Here is a 16,295-nt window from a genome sequence, read left to right on the forward strand (position 1 = left end):
CGCATAATATCGAAATATGTACATAACAGTTGACTTCATAACTGCCGTTTATTTCGAGTGAGTGATTAGGGGGAAACCAAGAAAGTTGAAATGCAAAAACTTACAGATTACGTTATAAAAATTATGCATTACATGATATGATTCAAGATTTATGATTCTCTATAAAACTAAGATTATTCATAATCTTAGTTTTATAGAGAATTTACCTTCGAACTAAGATTATGAATAATTGAAAACTTAATTTGGAACAGATGGAGGTTGTATTCATTTTTAGATTCGGATTTTCATGAATTTATAAAATAATTGTTTGAGAAAAATTATTATCTTCAATCAAGTTCTGGGAGAATTTTAAAATGTATTGGCGATTAAAATAATTAGCCAAAAATTTGACAGTGACATTGATCTTCCAAAGTGATACGATATGAAGTGAAGAAAGTATGAAAGGATTTCTTATTTTGCGCTGGTATTAAAAACTATAATTATACGATAAAAACAAGCAGCAAAAAATGAATATAGCTCATATTTAGTTATAGTTACCTAATATAACTTAGATTCCGGTTACCGAGCAAACGGCAAGCAACTAATCTAGTTAAGTTTTCTTTTTAGCGTGAAGGATTATCGCACCTTCTAATGGACATGACGGTCAAACTACACTTCTTATCCATGTTCTTTCAGCAGGTGGACAGAATATTATCCAGGTTTTCTGAACGTGTATATACGTTCAGCAAAGAAATGGTATGCTTACATACATGAATTTTATAGAATACAGAGTTCCTGTTAGTTTTATATTCTAAGGAAAGAACAATGTATTTCAAATGGAAGCGGGAGGACTCACAAATTTTTCAGCAGCCTCTGGGTTTTATATTATGAATTTAATATTTAAAAATAAGTATTCTATTTTGCAACTATAACTACGGTGTTTATTTATCGTTCTTTGTGAGGAGTAAGGTTTTAAAATGTGCCCCCCTCATAGAGAGTGAGAGCCCCCAGCTTGCGCTTCATGCGCCTAATGGTAAATGCGGCCTTGTTTGTCCTATATTAGTTCAATATTAATTATTGGACAGTGAGTGGTTCATATGCAAATGTTCGAATATATCCAGTTGGTGTTGAATTTAAGGAAAATTATATATGTATCAAGAATTATATTGACACCGTACCATTCAGAACGATTTAAATACGAGTCGTAGACTGGACACGGGGTTGCATTTAAAGTATGAGTTAGTCTAATTCAACATAGATAAATGAAAGCAATATAAACACTCGGTATTCCATTGAAGATACTATGCAGCATCTCGTAACGGACGAAAAATTTTGGTGAAAACAAGGAATGGGGTGTTGTAAATCAAGTAAAAATAACTCCTTAACAAGCAAAAGAATTGATTTCGTTGGCTTGGATTATTTTGGATCAGAACCTTGAAAAAGGTTCGAAAAGAGATAAAGATAGCGGATGTGTAAAATGTTGGCAATAAGGATAGAGTCAGGGAATGGAATTTCCAAATTTCATAATAACCAGAAGGGGTGTTTTAGCCAAAAAATAAATTGTAAGAACAGCTTACCAGAGAGATAATTTTCCAAAAGTTGCAAATAATCAGAAGATAAGCGAAAGAGATTTTCCTTCAAAATTACGTAAAGGTGTTGAGATTAAGAGAGGGAGGCTTATACTGGCCTGGGAAATGTGGGATGAATACAAAGTTTTGTCAGATGAAGTTGCAAGAAGGTGGAGAGTGAATCTTTAAAGTATCACTGGAAATTTGCGTTTTATATCACTCTGTTTTCTTAGTTACCTTCCATGATGGGTCTTTGACTTCAATTTTTATTTATTTATCACATAAATATTGGCATTGCACATTCAGTATAATCCAACAGAGTAACATTCCAACACATACTTTTGCCATCCTCAGCACTGAACTCCTTTTTATCGTTTAAATTACATTTTCTGAAATAACAAACAATTTATGAACCTCTTTCATTAATTAAATGGATGAGCCAAAGCCATGGCACGTCTCACCCAATCTTGGTGCAGAAACATCCGTGAGATCCTTTCCGACAAACTGCATCTCAAAGCGATTGGAAAATATTTCCAAATTTCCAGAGATGGTGTCACGTGCTTTTTTATAGATGATATGTTAAACCATTTACTGAAGAAATGGTTTAACATGTCATCTATAAAATATCTACACGAAATATTTCACTTTCAAATTAACAAGCTACCGTTCGTAGCTTAAATAACAGTTTTTCAAGGTAGGATGCAAACCACTGATTTATTCAAAATAGTACGAGCCGCATGAAGTTAAACCTGTAATAGCTCTATGCTTTCACTGAGGTAAAAGTTAATCGTCAAAAGTGTAAAATACATTGCATATAGAAATACATATCATATATATATAATTATATATAATTTATAATATCATAAACAGATCATTAGACAACTGTAGTATCCAGATGATTTCTCATGTCTTTGTAAATATCATTACTGGCCTTAAAAAAATAATGCGTTAATCTAATCAAAGTTTACCATATTTTTGAAAAGGATAGGTAATCATTCCGATTCAAGTTACGGCGGTGAATTAAGGCTTCAGAACCCTCCTCGAATACGCCTTCGAATTTATATCGCCATGTATGTGGAAGGCGTGTTTCAGACACGACTGTTGTGGTCGGCCTCTATCCGTGTTCCACTACTCCAGATTTATCGGATTTGTCGTGAAGAATATAAGATTGATGTTCTTGTATTCTTTTTTCTATTGAACGATTTTCTTCAGTATATACGGGACCAAAACCCCAAGTTTCTGAGGGAAAGAAACTGCATGCCCGTGCCAGAGATCGACTAACTCGATAACCGGTCGAAGATAGGCTTTAAAAAATTCCTCCAGTTGACGACTAAACTTGAACCTAAGTCCATCTTCAAGCGACCGAGTAAAAGTGCACGCAAGTGCCACTTCTACTCTGCTACACAGACCACAAATGTAGTATAAATGATAAGAAAATTAATTGAAATCATTCACAATATTAGAGTAATTTTTAACGTGGTTAAAAATATCACAATAATGGGGAAAAAACGAAACAAATTACAGTCAAGGGGAAACAAGATGATAAACAGTACTGTGTTGCCTCATCCTCAACTTTTATGACCGTTCGTAAACTTTTGGGTATATTATTTACTAGCAGTTCAATCTTTAATTTTTTTGGATCAAAAGATGCCCATGTGGTCTCCAGACTAGAAACAGGTTCACTTTTGTCTCTTGGGATTACTTCTTGAAGGCGTTTCTTCGTAATTCCGCACAAAATCTCAATGGGGTTTAAATCTGGAAAGTTTGCTGGCCATTGATTTGCCTTTCTTTGAAGTCATCTACAACCACTACTGGAAGTATGACAAGAGGCTGAATCTTGTTGAAAAAGGAAATCCCGCGCTCAAATATTTGAGCGCTTTCTGTTAACGGCAGAAGAATTATGTGATGGGGATTTCCTTTTTCAGCAAGATGGTACACTTTGGAATTGGTTCTTTCGTACAAAACACACAGCCTACCTAGACCCTCTGCGATCATACAAGCCCATACAATGAACAGAGGTTGAAAATTTCACCGAATGTTTCATGCATTCTTTATCAAATGCTTCTTGCTTAAAATGCCAAATGGGTATCCTTTGATGGCCATGGGACACATATTGTGTGTCCCATCTAGTGTCTTATAGTTTTAATTGTAATTTTTCTGTATTTTACGGTACACCACATCCTTTACTCAAAGCACAAAAGAAATTATCAATTTCTAACATAGTGCTATACAACCTCAATGTTTCAGTATTAACTTCAGGAGCATCAGCGATCACCTAATTTAATGCATGTCTTAACGCTCTCGTGTTCTCCCCGTTATCCTATTCTTGTTTCCACGAATTTTTATATCTAAATTTAAATCTTTTAGTCTAAGAAGTGCGAGGATAAACCTTCAGACTTTGATAAATTTAGTTAGCTGTTCTGTTTCTCTTTTTCAAGTGTTTAAAAAATATTTGAAGCTCCATATAATTTTTTTGTCCCCTTTATACCCAAAAATTATTTTAAAGTTAAAAAAAGCATTGAACAAAAATTTGGTAAGACAAAAAAATAAATGTAAATAAAAATAATAATTACTTAAAGAAATGCACAAATTCTCCTTTGATTTGTAAAGCCATCGGTTAAATTTTGAATCCACTTACCTCAGAGTGAATTAACTACACATTCACTGTCTTTAGCAATCAAAATTTTGACGATTTACAAAACCACGCATGAGGTCTATTCTTCAAAGGACGCCTAAATATTACTTTGCAATAGAGATTAAGCTGGATACACGTACGCACTTCAGGTCCTAACTGGCAAATGCATACTGCATGCAAGAAAGAATGTCGGTAGTGTAAGGTTCCCCATGTCACACGATGCCCTGGACCAGCTCGGGACTCATCCATTGTTCTGCCAACTCTATACTACACATAGCAAAAAAATTGCAGTTTTGTAATAAAAAAAATAATAAAATACAAAAATCAGCTAACTCCTTTTTATTCCCGTATATAGGGAGTAAGCAAGGCCGTTTAGCTCTAACTTTTGGAGACTGAGTGGGCAGCTCAATCTCCACTGGTACGCAATCAAAGATTGTTGGCCCAAGGCTATCACTAATTAAGCAGAATGCAGTAAAGAGAGATGGCTGAATAAGTGCCGCCATCTCGTGATCTCTAATCCTAACATTCGTAGTTAATGTCTGAAATAATGTGGGTTCTACGGTCGATTTTTTTGAGTTTACAAGACAAAAAACGCGCTTGCCCGTGCCAGAGATCGACTAACTCGGGAACCGGTCGAAAAAAGGCTTAGAACAATTTCTTCAAGTCGCCGACTAGATTCGAAAGCAAGAAATCTTCCTTGGCGGTCAAGCGCTGTGGGGTGCAAATGCCATATCCACTGAGCTACAAAGGCTTAAATGTTATTAAAATTCGCAGTATTTATTATGATCTATTTAGTGCATATCCACATTTAATATACGCTAATATTAAACATGTTCTTATTTTATATTTTCCAATCACTTCAGCGACCCTTTAAGATGCCGCGATGCGATGCATTGCGTACTTACCATGTTATGCCGACCCTGCACACAAAACGTAATTTCATCGCCTAAAAGTACCTTTTTCCAGTCCTCTTGCCCCTACAAAGTATTTGATTACAGCAGCGCACTCTAGTCACCTTTTGCTCGGAAGTCAAAGTGCATCTTAGGCACACGTGATTTAAAACCTGGTCTGTGAATTTGTCCCAACATCATAGATTTAGACATATTCACAGAGTTCTTTCCATCTCCTATGAAAATACCTCATACTTTGGAAACGGTTTTCCTCAACATTCTTCAATCTCTTGATGTAGTTATTACCTTTCGATCGCTTCAACAGCAATCGAAAGGTAATAACTAATGGTCTGAAATTTCGTTTACTTTTAGTAATAACTGAAGGTAATAACGAAAGGTTTGAAAACTCCGGTGATTAAAATACTGTCTCAATACTCTATTCACGCTTGCTTGACAATGATAATTCCTTGCTAAAATCTGTGGGGTTTGGCCTTCTTTGTGTAGAGACCCTGGGCGAAACTTTTTAGCTTCCAATATGTCACTCTTCGACTAAGACCCATGTTTGGCAAATGATTAACTGAAATCCACACGCAAACGATTTCTCACACATGAGCCATCCCACAGCTTAGGAAATATATCCTATTTCTATGTTCGTCTCAAAACCGATCGAAGACTTTCGTTTCCATAAAACCACTGTTATTATTTTATAATGCAATGATTATATATATATATATATATATATATATATAAAATGCCTGTAATTTTAATAATTGACCTTAAAACAATTGGATTTGCATTCGACTGTAAATGTTTCCAAAATAGAAAATAATATGAACTTTTGGAATGTTCCCTTGAAACTCAGATACCTTTTGCCGATGCAAGTCACAACAGTGGCCAACACTTCTTCGAATGGTTCTGCTGCACTTCTACAAATAGGTTGGATCATCTACAAAATCTTGTGGGTTTGGTCTCATCTGAAATGAAACTAATCCATGGGGGGGGGGGGATTTGCATACCGATAGCGCATCATGAGAGAAATAAATGAGAAAAGGAATGGAATTTAAAGTGATTATAAATGGGATTAGAAATTAGGTAAATCGCCGTCATAAATATAAGAGACTACTCTCATCAGTTCATTTAGGTGAAGTTTCATCAAAGAAGTTGAAAGTAAAATTTCCATGAACAAAAAGTCGAAGAGAGAAGTACAAGTCTTATTTCGAAGTAGAGAAACAAGTGAGTGTGTGTGTGTGTGATTACTTGATCTAATTTGCTTTTTTAGAATTGAATTTCAGTATATCCCTGGGCAGAAATTGCCACATCCGAAACCTTATTATTATATATATAAATTTAAAAAGCTTATATAAAACGAGTATTTGTTAAAAGCAATTATGTTATTAAACTAGTCTCGCAACTTTATAAAAAGAACTGCATTTTATTAAATTTCAGAAAGTGAAATTTAATAAACCATCTCAGCAGAAATTTCTTAGCAATTACAATTTGTAATTCACATTTTACTCATAATAAATGGTCTGCAAAGCAGATGAAAAGAATTCTCATTTCACACTAAATTAAAAAACGAGCATATGAAATGGTAGTATAAAGAAAAATAACATATAAACGAATAATGAATAAAATTAAACTAATTAACTAAAATTTTATTCATCTAAAAAGTCACTGAAAAAAGTCCTCTTTGATATTTAAGATAAAAAAATTCTAAATCTCTTACGTCGAAGTTGCGCATTCTCGTATAGTACGTTCTGCTGTCTTCCCACTTTCATTAATTTTGTGATCTTACAAATTTTGACGGTCTTGAAACATGAACTTCAACGGATGAGGGGTAGTATGGCTACACATTAAAAAGGTTGGTTACTAGATATTAGCATGTACAAAATTCTCACAGAAGTACAGAAGAAAATAATCAGATTGATCTGAAATAATTTTCATCTCACTAGTACGTCGTACGAGAAAAATCAAGCTCTTCAAACACTTCTCTGAAACAGATTTTTTTTCTCTTTTCATCGTCAAGTGTGACGACATCGATTTCATTAAAAAAACACGCGAGGAACCGACCGATTACCATAAAAAAATAAGCTCGCAGGTTCTTTTAGGTCGGTTAGGGAAAGTGTCTCTATTCCTTCAAGAGGATTTTATTTCGAAGGTTGTAGAAAAATTAAGCTAAAAAATAGTGAACCTTGAAGTGACTTCGGAAAGATCCTTGCTTGGCATCAGCAAGTTCCCAGTGCCGTTTAGCACTAAATAGTGTCTACAAGAGTTCAATTTTTGTGTGATATCAAAAACCTTTCCATTCGCACTGTTTTGTTAAATTTGCGATGAAGTTTCCTTTAGTCCACGAAAGTATGATATTTTTTAAAACTCAAGTAACACTTGGAAAGACAGTACTTCTCTATAATGTATAATTTTTTTTCGAAAAACAAAAAATAATAATGAACCCATTCAAAAGGAATACTTTCAAGTTGTGCTCAAAAGGGAGGCTTGGAGAAATGCAAATATAATTTTGCATGTGACAAGGACACACATCCACCCACCATTCATTAGCTGTGTTGAATTCTAGAGTGGTTCACCAGATGTAACTTTCACGAGAATGTTTTCCCGCACGTTGGAAAATCGCAATGTTTCGCATCCGTATTTATTCTAAGTTGTGTTTTGAAATGCGAACTCTGAAACCTCTTGATGCAAATTTCACCTGGAAAAAGTTCTTCCTGGTGTGAACACTTACATGTCTTTTCAGGTGAGACCAGTGAAAATTTCTTGTGACAGATTTTGCATGCAAATGAGTAATCTCTGCTGTGAATTTTCATGTGACTTTTAAGATAGTCTTATTCAGAAAATTGTTTCCCACATATTTCGTGTAAAATTTATCTTTTATCAGATGGTGGAGTTTCTGGTGCTTTTTAAGGGAGTGCTTTTTTTTCTCGTGTCGAACACGAGACAAATGAAAGGTTTCTCATCAGTATGTATTCTCAGTTCTTTACAGACTCGAACTGAGTGAAACCGTTTGTTACAAATTTTGGATAGAAAAGATTTGTGGAGTGAACATCATCCTGTCTTTTCACCTTCGAACTCTGAAAATTTCTTGTTGCAAATTTCGCATAAAAAAGGTTTCTCACAAGTATGAATTCTTCGATCTTGTTTCAAACTCAAATTGCCTGAAAACGTCTTGTTGCAAATTTCGCACAAAAAGGTCTCCACTAGTATGAACGCTTAGCTGACTTTTCGGCTTAGAACTGTTTGAAAACATCTTGTGGCAAATTTCATATAAAAGGTTTCTCACCAGTATGAATTCTTAGATGTCTTTTCAGATTCGAACTCTCTGAAAACTTCTTGTTGCAAATTTCGCATACGAAAGGTTTCTCACCAGTATGAATTCTTTGATGATTTTTCAGACTTGAACTACCTAAAAACGTCTTGTTGCAAATTTCGCAGAGAAACGGTTTCTCACCAGTATGGATTCTTAGATGTCTTTTCAGATTCGAACTCTCTGAAAATTTCTTGTTGCAAATTTCGCATACAAAAGGTTTCTCACCAGTATGAATTCTTTGATGATTTTTCAGACTTGAACTGACTGAAAACCTCTTGTTGCAAATTTCGCATAGAAATGGTTTCTCACCGGTATGGACTCTTACATGACTTTTCAGATTCGAACTCTCTGAAAACTTCTTGTTGCAAATTTTGCATACAAAAGGTTTCTCACGAATATGAATTCTTCGATGTTTTTCCAGACTCGAACTGTCTGAAAACTTTTTGGAGCAAATTTCGCACAGAAAAGCTTTCTCACCACTATGAATTCTGAGATGTCTTTTTAGACTCCAACTGACAGAAAACCTATTGTTGCAAATTTCGCATAGAAAAGGTTTCTCCCCAGTATGAACTCTTAGATGACTTTTGAGATTCGAACTCTCTGAAAACTTCTTGTTGCAAATCTCACATACAAAAGGTTTCTCACGAGTATGAATTCTTCGATGTTTTTCCAGTCTCGAACTGTCTGAAAACTTCTTGGAGCAAATTTCGCATAGAAAAGGTTTCTCACCAGTATGAATTCTCAGATGTTTTTCCAGACTCCAACTGACTGAAAAGTTTTTGTTGCAAATTTGGCATAGAAAAGGTTTTTCACCAGAATGAACTCTTAGATGCAGTTTCAGTCTCGTACTCTTCGAAAACTTCTTGTTGCAAATTTCGCAAAGGAAAGGTTTCTCACCAGTATGTATTCTTCGATGTTTTCCCAGACTCGAACTGCCTGAAAACATGTTGCAAATTTCGAAGAGAAAATGTTTCTTACTGGAATGAACTCATATGTATTTTCCGTCTCGAAATGTTTGAAAACTTCTTGATGCAAATTTCGCATGCAAAAGGTTTTCATGATTAATGATCACATGCAAAATAGTTTTCACTATTTTCATCTTAGTTAATATATTTCAAAAGGAAATGTGATTGATCAAATTCTTCATTCTTGCAGGAGGAGAATTACTCATTGCTTTTTGAATTTGGTCGTCGATTCCATTCTCATTTTGATGATTTTCCCTTACGCCACTAAAAGTGCAACCTCCTCCTAATTATTTGATTTATATTTCGCAAATACAGCATGAAATGTTTCCAACAACTTCACAATCTTCATACATTGCTGGTAATCGGCTTGGTTTCAATGCAATAGTAGGCCAAATATCTCATTTCAGTAACCTATTAACAATCTGTAAAGAAAAACGAGATAATTAATGCTAAATTAAAACTCCATTTAGTAAATAAATATCCTCAACATATTATCTAATATTTAATAGTAATTAACATATGAATTTAAACTAGAAATATATTATTTGCAATGAATAGTGGATAAAAAAATAATGCTAAAACTTTCATTGGACAATAACACAGTATTATCACTCTTTAAAATGGAGTAAGAAAATCTGATTTCGTTTGCCAATGGTATCATGACAAAATAATAAGCTAAACAGAGAGCCATTTGGTCCAATTATAATCGGATGTCGAACATGTCCTCAGGAATTACCTAGGATGAAGTTCGATATGAACGTATTTCTTACAAACATGGAAATTGCAAAATATAGTCAATTCAAAGATGGCTTTTCAATCTGGGAGAGAATTTTTTACGAAATACCATTTTATTCGGTTGGTTGTATTTCAGTTATTACCAGACGATCAATTGTGATTTATAATTGTAGGTAACAAGAACAGCCATTCTGTGGTTGATATTATTCTGTTCTTATTTCTTCGGATTTCCTTCTCTTCATTATACTAAGGGATAATCCCTTTGGATATGCAGAGTTCTCTTCCAGATCACCCTATTTCTGGCTTTACTTTATACCATATTTGATTAATGTAAACACTTCCCTATGAATGTATATTACGGCTGTCCTCTTCTTTTCTCTAGTTTCTCGACTTTCAAGACGTCTATAATCCATTCATTGTCTCCTCATGTGTGCCAGGAAATGACCGTTTTCAATACTCGATTTTATTTCTTACAAGAAATATTTGTTAGTTTTCTTTTCTTCATATCTTTACTAAATTTACTTGTATTAAATGATATTTTTCTTTTCTTTAATATTTCTTTTGCCATAGGAATTCTTGTTCTTATTTTCACCACACATCTTCCATCATCTTGGATAATTCCTCTAAATACATGACTTATTTTACTTCATCATTTCTACCTCTAATTACAATTTTATCTTCTACTTTTTTTTTTTGACACTGTCAGTATTATTTTAGTTTTATTGATTTAAAGCCAATGATCAGATACAACATCATCCATTCTTTTAAAACTTGTTGAATCTCTGCTAATATAGTTAAAACTTTCTTAGAAAAGAAATACTTTCTAATTCTAATCTACCCACAAGGAATCTGAGAAGCCAAAATCAGGAAGATGCAACAATTCTTGCAACTTCAGCAGGTGTTTCATATGTTGCAGATCAGTTTTCCAGATAGCAAATTCATTCTCTTTTTAAATTTCTTCATGCGGTTTCTCTAGCCCAAGATTTCTTGTTTGGTGATTTCACTATTCATGTTTTCTTCACTGTATGGGTCTTCACGATATTCCATCTTTCTCTCTTTCTACTATCTTCCTGTTACCAGTAACTTTCCCTTTTTTTTTTTTTATCTTGTTATTCTTTACTTTTTGGTTTCGGGTCGGAATAGAGGTTAGAGGCCCAATTATTCGATATTCTTTATCACACGTATAATTTATATTTAATTCTTTATGTAATTTTACCCAATTCTCCTTTGCTTTTTTCTTGAAACCTTCTTTATTCTTGCTTCGCAGTCTTCGATAGTGTTCCTTGCTTTTCACAATTTTCTTTTACTTGCCTTTTTTCGTCCTTCTGTTAACTAAAGTAACTTATTTGTAGAATATAAGGGTTTCGCTTTGGTAATTTTGTAAATCTTAACACTTTGTGTGCTGATCTTTTATTTATTTCTATAGATTTTGAATAAACTGCAAGAGAAAACTAAATATAATTCATTACTCCTATATATTTCGCTCAATATGCCATGAGCTTTGTTCAGGAAGAAAACAGAAAAACGGGTAACAACATTTAAATTCTCGATTTAAGAATGATTCATACAGCATGCGTATAATATCACATGTGTGGGTAGCAGCTCTCCAGTAAAAGGAAACACTATTAGAGTTCTGAGACGTAGGAATATATATATAATTAATTAAGAAATAATAAATTCATTTAGAAATAATTACATAATATATTAAATTACTACCAATTAACAGAAATCACTTCTCGCAACTTAGAAACACACATGCAGTCTTTCCAATTAAGATTAAGATGGTGGCATAGAGCTTCACTTGAATAAAAAAAATAGGCAATCAAATATGAACGTACTGTAGTGTAGCATATTTTTACGGTTCTGGTGAACTCTGTGTTTTGTGTCGATGGCATGAAAAGCAAAGACTGAATCTTCAAAATCCTAACATCTTATATAATCATGATGCTCTTCGATTCTAATAGTATCAAAACGATCGATCTGTCCATAGCACCAAATATAAGAACAGGGTGTTTGATAAATGCCATTCAAGGATAAGGGCGATAATGTATCTTTGATATGTGGCTGGCTGGTTTGAAGGTGATGCACAAATTATATTATAACTGAGAAAGTTCCTTGATATTTGTTCAGATGTTCCTTTAGGGAAGGATTTGTTGATTTAACTTCAGATTGCAAGCTGGAAGAGGGACCATAACTATCAAATAATTTCACTATCAAGGACTCGCTGTATCTATTAAGTAAGTGTGTCCTCCTACTGGACAAATGCGATCCACACACGTGATATTATACGCATGCTGCACGACTCATACTTGTATTGGGAATTTAAATATTACCAGCTTTTCTGTCTTCTCCCTGAAAGCTCATGATATGTTGGGCGAAATATATAGCAGTAATAAATTAAACTTAGTTTTCTCTTATATATGAATTACTGGTATTTAAAAAAAAAAAAAAAAAAAAAACAGCATATCCCACATGTATGTCTCTATTAAATAATTCGCAAGTCAGTTTTATTTCCTTGATAATGTCCAATTTTCCACCATTATTTGATGCATGCAATCTCTTTTTAAAATCCATTTTTATATGAGGGTTGCAGTATTTCAATATTCTATTTTATTCTCTGCTTATTCAATGTATTTTCTCATTTTTTTATATATATTTTGCAATAGCCAATGTTTAGTCACTCTCTATTTCAGCTCCGGAATGGCTGTAGCATGACTTCATGATTTGAAGGTTTTTTTTTTTTTTTTTTTTTTTTTTACTACTATTGTAATTAGCCTGGTGTCGTGCAACATCTCTTGATGATTTTCTTTTATAGCAGCTTGGTTTGGTACTTCAAAAGGCGTATTACCAACTATAAGGTCATATTATTTTCAGAAATGTAGAAGTCGTTCTCCTCTTATGTTCTTCAAAATTCTTCATTTATTTCACTTTGTGTCCTCTCCAACCACTCCATTAAAGTCGCTACAACCAACAAATGCATTGTACTGATGTATAAATAAGCATGTAGCGAGGGGACCACTCACAATCTGTAAAATGGTCAAGTATTCTGAAATAGATTCGAAGTTCTAATACGAATCCATGCATGAATCCTCGCACTATGACCGAAAACTGTATCTGCAAAAAAGAGTTTCGTTAGAAACCTTTATATGTTAAGAGAAATGAAATGCTTTTGGCCAGTACCGTCAACAGGGTGTAAGATAGAGGCAGCTGCTTCACGGCGCCACTTAATAAGGGCGCTCGTTCAGCGCCCTTATATTTGCGGTAGGCGCCTTATTACGGCAACAAGATATTTTACAAATATACGGCGTTTAGTTTACCAAAAAAAACGGTCCAGTTCCCATTGCAGTTAAATATGTGCTTGTTATATTTTAATAATAATAATAATAAAAACATAGAGTCATACATACTAAACATTTTAGAACCCACTTATTAGATACTAAACGAAACAACCCATAAAGCAGCTTTTCTCAAACTTTTCCTACGACGAAAGACTTCACAAATCCTGAAATTTAAACGGAACATCTTGGTTATTTTGTAGGATTCTCAAAATATATTGCAAAATTACTTTCTTAATGAATTCCATGTTTTCAGGCATTTGAATTACAAGTTTGATTGACCAGACACAATATTAGAAAGTTGAATCAGAGTCACTAATTAAGTCAATTAGATTTTCATAATCACTTGTGCTGAAGCCTGCTGGCTTTGCTGTCGCTGTAAATGGATTCAGAACACTGGAATTTTCATCACCGGATTTTGGAAAATATTGTGGCAAGGATTGATTGTAAGTCATGCAAAGTGTTCTAAAATGTTCGCACACACGACTAGATACCTCCGTACTTCACTCGCGCGCGGAATTGTCGGAACCGCGTGCGGCTGTCAGCCAGCCGCTGAGTCAAAGCCAGCGAGCGCTGGTCTTAAAACACTCGGGAGCTCGCATCGGTAATTTCGCAGCGTACAATGCGGTATATCTAAGAGATACATTCATTATTAGAATGTGCTAAAATGCAAAAAAAACTGCAAATATAATACATGATGGTGCGAATTAAGTGAATATTAAATCCAACATTATTTCATAGCGAATATAGAAACTACAAGTTTCGTGGCGAATATATAGAAACTTAAAGTTTAGGCGAATGCAGGCATAAGTAGGGTCTTATGGGCAACTCGTAGTAAAGGTGGGGCAAGCTCCAGACCATTTTTCTTAGTATTTTCCATAAATGTAAAGCACATCTTCTAGAGGACATGTATGATAAAAATAAGCCTTTGGCTCTAGATATCAGTAATACATGATGGTTTATTCATTTTCAGTTACAATCTAGAATTATTGAAACAAAGAAATATAAAGAATAAAAATTTTTGTTACAAAATAACGCAAACATCGATAATGAAAGAAAATAAAACTAAACAAATGCATTTAACATTAATTAATCAGAATCTTCCATAGTTGGATTTATAAAACTGTCATAACAGTCATCGCAAACAATATTGCTATGCTGAAGGAATAAATACTTTTTACAATGCTCGCAAAAATATTTTGATAAGCAACTCGTTTTGGATGCATAGCACATAAAACATTTTTTTCTTTTTGTGTGTCGAGGGAGCCGTATCTATGTCGTCATTAGAATTTCCTTCAAATTGTGTCTGAAATTGATGAAGTTTCAGGTGTAAAGACATTTTCACACCAGTAGAGAATTCTGAACGTCTTTTTATTTGTTCTCACACTAACTGCATTACAAGATTTCTAATAAATATTCTGCGCCTCACATTGTTGTTCAGAATATGAATAATCTGAGCATTTATTCCTGCAATATTCAAAATTGTGTAGAATATAACCATAGGCCATCTTCTGGTGTTCCTGGCTAAATTATATGCACCAATCATTTTGTCAACAATGTCAACAAGACAGGAGTCTTAGTTTGATTGTAATATTCTATTATATCAGGTTTTTGGGAATCTAAATTCACGGTGTTATCAAAGTGCATACTTGGAGCTAAAATTACGTTTTTTTCCCTTTTTTGGTATATGAGATACAAGGATGCAATCTGCACCAAAAGCAAACATGTTGGATTTTTCGGACCAATTTTTAGGAGACACCAATTCAGGTGGTAGTTGGGATTTATTCTTAGGAGCAGTACCTACCTATGAAAGTCGCTTCTTTTTGAAGTCAGCAATAAGATTTATATCAGTGAACTAATTATCGGCTGTAATGTTACGTCCTGAAGAGTAAATGGGTTCTGCAAGTCTCTTGATTACGTCGACTGGTTTATTACTAATCAAGTAAGGCCCTTTGGTCTGCTTATCTGCATATATTTCAAGCTTTCCTGTATAAAATACTTTCGAATCGACCACAGCAAACATTTTTATTCCGTATTCATAGTTCTTTGATGGAATATATTGTCTAAACTCACATTTGCCTCTAAACCTAGGTTTAAAAGCAAATAACAATATATTCTGTCCCATAGAGTAGCATAATTTACAATTTTCTACAAAGAGTGAGAAAATGTCTCTCACAGCCGCTAATTTGTCAACTTTCAGGCGTGCTAAGCAGGTAAGTTTGTCATCAAACCTGATACAATTGTGAATGAATCTAAATCTCTGTAAGGTCATTGTAAATCTAAAAAAGTTCAATCTCACTACCATCTGTAGCCCATAAATCCTGCAAATTTAGCTGATTGTTGCGATGTAAACCAGCTAGATATAACAGGCCTAAAAATGCTTTGAATTCTGTTTTGTCTATTCTTTTAGCATCGCTTTCTCTTGAATACCGGTTCGAAATAGAATCGATGTATTTATTTGTATATAATAAGATTAGATGTAAAATATCACCAGTGATAAAGCAATTCCAAGTTTCAAGTTCTGTCTTCGCATTTTTTGCGTTTGGCCGAACTAGAGGAAGCTAATGCAAAATATTCTGCGGCTGTCTTCTAATTTTTTTTTTTTTTTATTGGATTTGCCCACCATTTTGATGCTTTATCCTTTACAAGAAAATACTCTTCATTCGTGTTTAATTCATCATCACTTCCTTCACTAGAAATCTTGTTCGGTATCCGAATCTTCTGAACAACCTTTCACATAATCATTATCAAAATCAGTTCTAAATCAGTTTCACTTCCGCATTCGAATCTATCATTCTCATCATCGGAATCAGTAACATTCGCCGAATCTCTTCAACAACTGATGGATTATCCCAGGGGTTCCCAACCC

At 34.0% G+C, this 16,295-nt stretch overlaps 2 protein-coding genes across 2 annotated transcripts in view; one reads left to right on the forward strand and one right to left on the reverse strand.

The window, feature by feature from the left end:
- Nucleotides 1–16,295, reverse strand: part of LOC150093462 (uncharacterized) — a 99,278-nt gene that overhangs the window by 69,109 nt on the left and 13,874 nt on the right. The window contains exon 2 of the mRNA XM_090413625.1: nt 8,350–9,778. Coding sequence (XP_090269751.1) covers nt 8,350–9,337 — 988 coding nt within the window. The 5' untranslated portion in view covers nt 9,338–9,778. The remainder of the gene's footprint in view (nt 1–8,349; nt 9,779–16,295) is intronic.
- Nucleotides 620–16,295, forward strand: part of LOC150093463 (uncharacterized) — a 95,341-nt gene continuing 79,665 nt past the window's right edge. The window contains exon 1 of the mRNA XM_090413835.1: nt 620–735. The gene's annotated coding sequence lies outside the window, so the exon portion shown is untranslated. The remainder of the gene's footprint in view (nt 736–16,295) is intronic.

This window comes from Typopeltis vanoorti, chromosome 24 (assembly GCF_054136105.1).
Source record: "Typopeltis vanoorti isolate ZY-2024b chromosome 24, IOZ_Tvanoo_1.0, whole genome shotgun sequence".
Lineage (NCBI taxonomy): Eukaryota > Metazoa > Arthropoda > Arachnida > Uropygi > Thelyphonidae > Typopeltis > Typopeltis vanoorti.